This window comes from Abramis brama (genome assembly GCF_963993115.1).
Source record: "Abramis brama genome assembly, chromosome: 6".
Classification (NCBI taxonomy): domain Eukaryota; kingdom Metazoa; phylum Chordata; class Actinopteri; order Cypriniformes; family Leuciscidae; genus Abramis; species Abramis brama.
Genome location: NC_139968.1, coordinates 38,762,748 through 38,769,434, shown reverse-complemented (window position 1 = coordinate 38,769,434; position 6,687 = coordinate 38,762,748). Strand labels below are relative to the sequence as shown.

The following is a 6,687-nucleotide window of genomic DNA, read 5'->3' as shown; positions in this document are numbered from 1 at the left end:
GATCGGTTGGAATCATAAATAACGCAAAATCTGATCTTTTTGAGAACACTACGACTCAAACGAATCAAACCAGGTTTTGAACCAGGTCAGTTACACGAACCAACCTAACGAATCGATTCGCCGAATTGAATCTCTCTCAGGCACAGGACGGGCGCACTACATCCGGGTAACAGCTGGGGTCCTGACAGCGCGGAAAAACGCATTAGCTATCTAATCTGAGCAACATGTCTGGAAGAGAAGGTAATATTAATCAAAATAAAAACCCTAAACATGACAGCCTGATTGTGTAAAAGGCCTTAGGTAATAAAAACGCTATTTTCCGATCATGCCAGGTCTTTATAGATTGTAAACATGTCGATATTTTAAAAATATTTTTTTGTTCACGATGCTATCTGCGTTAGCTGTATTACAACATTTCACTGCATTTTAATAATTTTAAAGTTGATATCGGTCCTTTCTTTTATTGTTATACAAAAAAAAAACATTTATATTTCTTATTACAATGTATATTTAATATTTTTCAAAATTTGTTTAGTTTTGATCATGTTATTATGGTTTCAAATATCAAAATGTTTTATTCTCTGTGCAGGAGGTAAAAAGAAACCCCTCAAGGCTCCTAAAAAGCAGTCGAAAGATGTGGATGATGTAAGTTTGTACATTGAGGTTGTGGTTGAAGTGTTTATACATAAACACTGAGATTATGGTTTGTGAACTGGAGCTGGACAGATCAGTTGCCTTTAGAGTAAAGTAATGACTACAGAAATGTATGTGTAAGAATGTAAAGTACATTGAAATGCAATGCAAGTCGCTTTGGATAAATGCGTCTGCCAAATGCATAAATTAATGTATCTACCAGTCAAATTTTGAAAATTTTGAAATGATGGCTTGACTTGTTGAATTGCACACACTAATTCTATGTTTTATTTACAAACTACAGGAGGACATGGCTTTCAAACAGAAACAGAAAGAGGATCAGAAAGCATTGGAACAGTTGAAAGCCAAGGCTGCTGGAAAAGGACCTTTAAGTAAGAGACGCATAAAGCCACCCATCATTCTTTCCTATTTAAATGAATTTTTTTGTTTATTAATGCAATGTAGAAAATATTTCTTTACAGTTTTTGAGTTGTTCCTTTTCTCAACAAAGTTTCTCCTTTGATTTTTTTTTTCCACAGCTGGAGGTGGCATCAAGAAGTCCGGGAAGAAATGAATGTGTTTCAGTGTTTATTTGCTTGCTGTTCAAACCATCAACTTATGATTTGGGTCCACAATAGCAATGTCAAATGATTTTTTTTAGTTACTTTATATTTCTCATGTAAAGAAAATGTTTAAAGGAATAAAGTTTGTGATGACTGTAAATTTAAATTTCAGATTTTAATGTCTTTGATTTTTGAAACCTATTCAAAGCTCAGTACAACATCCAAACATTTCAAGTTTAAATTCACATGTAAACAACTCCATTTCTAAAGTTTTTGTTGAAGCTTATCCATCTTTATATTCAGCTCTACAGTCTCACTTTTCATGTCTCCAAATGTTCCATCCTCTTTGATTAACCGAAAACAAAAAATTCTTTTGTTATTGTTTCTTTTCATTATGTAGTTTTAGTCATTTTGCTGATGAATTGTGTGTCTTATGTTTATTCTTCAGTTCCACCTCTACTGGATAGTGGTCACTCACTTTCAGTGCCTGTGAAGACATTAAATCTGTTTTAGTAACTTACTAAACCAGTCCTCAAATTTAAAAACGTTCTGTTTATTTAAATGCACAGTAATAACTCATGTCTTTAAGTGTGATGGGTCCGGGATTACATCGTTAAGAAGACCATCCTTTTATATTTGAAAGTCCTAATTAAACATTGAAAGTCAATTATTAAAGAGCTTATCTCTACTTTTCACACACAAATCCATCGTTTTCAAATTGTAATTATTTAGATTGTAAGTAGATTGTTTAATACCGTTCATGTTTGATAAACATAGCAAACCATATTTTAAACAGAAAATGTCATTCTTTTTAAGATTATGGTTATGTAGTTTATTATGTTGGCATAATACAACCGAAATGATTACCGAATGAATCTCTAAATACATATTTTAAACAAAAAATGTCAAGATTATGGTTATGTAGTTTATTATGTTGACATAATACAACCGATCGAATGATTACCGAATGAATCTCTAAATATTTGATCTTTGGAAACAAACTAGGAGAAACTTTGCGTTTCAGCTCTGATTACCTTATCTCTGAGCTAAAAATAGCCCAGATGATACATAGACCTTCATCTTAGGCTGTTTTCTTCAAAAAGGAGTCCATTCTGTTAGTTTCCCTTGGTAAATAATCCAAATTTGCCTCATGAATCCAGTAACGCTGTGAGTAAGTTCGGCAAAACTCGGCGAAGATCGTCAAAACGTGACGACGCACGAACCAATGATAGCTGAGGATCTTAGCATTACCTAGATACGTCGATCTTACCTCTTAACCAATCAGAGCCTGTGAGTGTGTCCGCGCAATAGATGAGCCGCTCGTGCACGAACACGGTGAGCAGAAGAAAATGGCCAAAAACGGGGATTTAAGTAACTTTGAACGTGGTATGGTTGTCGGTGCCAGACGGGCTGGTAAGAGTGTGTCAGAAACTGCTAAATTACTGGGATTCTCACCCACAACCATCTCTAGGGTTTACAGAGAATGTTCCGAAAAAGAGAAAACATCCAGTGAGCGTCAGTTCTGTGGGAGAAAATGCCTGGTTGAACCCAGAGGTCGGAGGAGAATGGCCAGACAGGTTCAAGCTGACTTAGGTAAAGTTGGTTTTATATTTGCACATTCGCACTTTTTTGCTTAAAAACTGTCTCAATAACAAGCGCAATAAAGCACATTTTTGCGAAATAAAATCAGTTACATGATCTTTAGGACAAAGATGGTGAACTACAACACTCCACAATCGATCAAAATGGGCAAATATTGTTTTAATGGCATACAAAGTTGCGAATGTTCACTGAATGTCCAACTTTTTTTTTTCCATTTTGTGCAAACAGACAACTACATTTTTGCAAAATACAGATGTACCAGCAAATCTCTCTCACATTATGTGTTCTAATGCTATTGATTGTACTTTAGCAACAATAAAAAGTGCATTATAATGATTTATTTAGGAAACCTGCCTCACTGTACATAAATATTTTTAGAATAAAATTACATTAATTCACCAAAGGGATCTTTTACTATCCAAAGGTTGTAGCATGTTTCTAGTGACCAGTCCGACTTACTACAGGTGAGATTTTGACAAAAAGTCCCTTACTGTACGTACAGTTGACATGTTTTTTTTTAAATTACTGTAATCCCCCCCAAGTATTTTTTCGTGTTCCAAAGGCTGTAGTGCTTTCCTAGTGACCAGACTGACTTACTACACACTACACTCCCATCCACTTTTAATTTTGTCTGTTCCTATACTTTTTAAAGACATGAAAATTTGTAGATGGAGGGGAGCTTCAAGGAGAATATAACGAAAAATAACGAAAAAGGTCAGCTTGATTAAGATTGAATTTGGAACGTAAATCGTTCAAACTAGCAAAAAGACCATCAATATAAAGATCACCAAATTGAGCAATGCCCTTATCTTGCCATTGTTTAAATGCTGAGTCTAGTTTGGCAGGGAGGAATGCATGATTATTAGTGCATATTGGGCTCTGAAGCAAAAGTGCTTGTCTTAAGTGCAAATGTTGGCGTATCTGAATCCATATTTTAAGAGTAGAATGAACAACCGGATTTGATGTATATTGTGCTATTTTAATAGGTAGGCTAGATGTTAATAGGGCTTGTAAAGAGGTTGCTGTGCAGGATTTAGATTCTGTTTCACACCAAACAGTGGTACCTGATGGGTGCATCCAATAGATTATCTTTTGAACTTGAGCTGCCCAATAATAATATAAGAAATTAGGAAGAGCTAAACCCCCATCATTCCTATGTTTCTGGAGAAACTCTTTCCGAATCCTAGGAGTTTTCCCATCCCATAAAAACTGGAAATAAGTTTGTCTAATCTGTTGAAAAAAAGCTTGGAAAGGAAGATTAGTAGTAGGCATTGAAATAAATATAAGAATCTCGGGAGAACTGTCATTTTAACACAGTTCACCCTACCGGCCAGGGTTAGATGAAGAATCCTCCATTTTTGAAGATAAGATTTAAGTTTAATCAAAAGAGGAGTAAAATTATTTTCAAATAGTCCTTTAAAGTTATGTGCAATATTAATGCCCAGATATTTAAACCCAGATCTTGCCAAGCGAAAGGGGAAAGCAGAGTCACTTCAAGTGTGTTAACAAGCATGCATTCACTTTTAGAGATATTCAATTTATAGCCTGAGAAGGTCCCAAAATTGTGCAAGATTTTGATAATATCATTGATGCATGATAAAGGGTCTGAGATGTAAAGAATCAAGTCGTCAGCGTATAATGAGAGCTTATGTTCAACACCCAACCTATTTATACCATGAAAAGTAGGTGTGGATTTTAATACCAAAGAGAGTGGTTCAATTGCAATTGTAAACTAAAGGGGGCTTAATGGGCATCCCTGCCGAGTGCCCCTTGATAGAGAAAAATTTTTGGATTGCCATTTATTAGTAACCACTGAAGCAACTGGGGAAGTATACAGAAGACGGATCCATTCTATAAATCTTGGGCCAAAACTGAATTTATTCATAGCGAAAAAAAGGTAATCCCATTCCACCCGATCAAATGCCTTTTTCGGCATCTAGTGAAACTACAATTTCAGGGGTGTCCTGGGATTGGGGGGTGTAAAGAACATTCAAAAGACGACGAACGTTAGAGAAGATGTGGCGACCTTTTATAAAACCAGTCTGATTAGCTGAAATGATGCTGACCAAGGGAGACTCTAATCGGATCGCTAATAATTTGGCTAAAATTTTGACGTCTGCGTTTAACAAAGAAATTGGTCGATATGAGCTACATTGTGTTGGGTCCTTCTCAGGCTTCAATAATAGTGTAATCAGTGCTTCAGTAAGGGACTTTGGTAAAGTTCCCTGAGATAAAGAATATTCAAACATATTAAGCAAGAGTGGAGATAATTTAGTAGAAAACTTCTTATAAAATTCGATCGGAAAGCCATCGGGCCCCGGAGTCTTGCCGCTTTGCAACGCTGATATGGCCGCAGATATTTCTTGCAGCTGAAGGGGGTGGTCCAAGTCTTTTTTTATGCTCCAATGAAATAGTGGGGACATTTATGCTGTCAAAAAAACAATTTAGACTGATCCTTAGGGGTTTCTGACTTATAAAGGCTAGAATAAAAGTTCATAAATGTGTTATTAATTGTAAAAGGAAATCAATAGTTAAATCCCCAGCATCATTTGTAATTTGAGAAATATGTTGAGCTGATGATCTAGATTTAAGTTGATGGGCTAACAGTCGACCAGCCTTATCACCGTGTTCATAGAAAAAACCTCGCGACCGGAGAATAAGCCATTCTGCTTGACTTGATGAAATTAAATTATATTGGGTTTGAAGATCGATCCTTTCTTTATAAAGTTCTGGTGTAGGAGAAGTAGAGTATTGACTGTCAATTTTGGATATCATCTCAATTAGCTGTTGCCTTTTCCTTTCCCTTTCTTTGTTAATAAAAGCAGTATATGATATAATGAGCACTACTTTCAGCGTCTCCCAGAGGAGAGAGGGGGAGACTTGCTCCGTTGAGTTAAATTTTTAAAAATTGTCAATTGAAGAGGATACATGTTTGCAAAACGAGTCATCTGACAATAATGAAGAATTTAATCGCCATATGTGGTTCGTAAAATTAGATGGAAAGATCTAGTAATAAAGGAGCATGATCAGACTCTACAATTGCAGAATATTCAACTCCCTTTACTGAAGTAAGGAGGTTTTTGTCTATAAAAAAGTAATCAATTCTTGAGTAGCAATGGTGTACATGTGAAAAAAAAAGAATAAACCTTATTATGGGGTTGTAAAAGCGCCAGGGGTCTACACAGCCAGTCTGGCTCAAAAAGGTTGAGATTTCATTTGCCATTTTAGAAGGGGCCTGTGGTTTTGGGTTAGAGCGGTCCAAATTTGGGTCCATTACACAGTTTAGAATAGATCACCACCTAAAATCAGATAATGTGAATTAAAGCTAGGTAAAGCAGCAATCAGCTTATTTACGAAATTCTTATCATCCCAATTAGGGCCGTAAACATTCACCAGCAAGACCTGGGTATGAAATAGTTTTCCAGACACCATGATAAAACGACCCTGAGGGTCAGCAATAACTTTAAAGTCTGAGAATTTAAATTTTTTGTGTATTATTATAGCTGTTCCTCTTGCCCACCCATGATTTCTGCAACCTAAGATGATCTGAATTGAGTAAATGTGTCTCTTGAAAGAAGATAATATGAGATTTAAGGCGCTTAAGATGGGAAAAGATTTTTGACCTCTTTATAGGACCATTAAGACCTTTAACATTCCATGATGTAAACCTAACCTTTGGAACAGGAAAAAATACTTTAGGTGAATTACAGTAATTTTTTCTTAAACTTATTTGTTTATTGTACGTATGGTAAAGGAGGTATTGTCAAAATTTCACCTGTAGTAAGTCAGTCTGGTCAATAGGAAAGCACTCCAGCCTTTGGAACATGAAAAAAATCACTTTGGCGGATTACTGTAAATTTTACATAAAACATTTGCGTACTGTATGTAC

At 35.7% G+C, this 6,687-nt stretch overlaps 2 protein-coding genes across 2 annotated transcripts in view; both read left to right on the top strand.

Annotated features, from left to right (window-relative positions):
* The first annotated feature begins 133 nt into the window (after window positions 1–133).
* Window positions 134–1,362, top strand: LOC311084129 (translation machinery-associated protein 7). Its single transcript, XM_084115990.1, has 4 exons — window positions 134–240; window positions 590–645; window positions 938–1,025; window positions 1,173–1,362. The coding sequence occupies exons 1-4, from the start codon at window positions 225–227 to the stop codon at window positions 1,205–1,207; spliced, it is 195 nt and encodes a 64-aa protein (XP_083972116.1). The 5' UTR covers window positions 134–224; the 3' UTR covers window positions 1,208–1,362.
* Window positions 1,363–2,485: 1,123 nt separating this feature from the next.
* The window catches only part of tma7 (translation machinery associated 7 homolog), a 28,309-nt gene continuing 24,107 nt past the window's right edge, over window positions 2,486–6,687 (top strand). Inside the window, exon 1 of the mRNA XM_084115989.1 lies at window positions 2,486–2,789. Within this exon, the coding sequence (XP_083972115.1) occupies window positions 2,546–2,789 (244 nt within the window). The 5' untranslated portion in view covers window positions 2,486–2,545. The remainder of the gene's footprint in view (window positions 2,790–6,687) is intronic.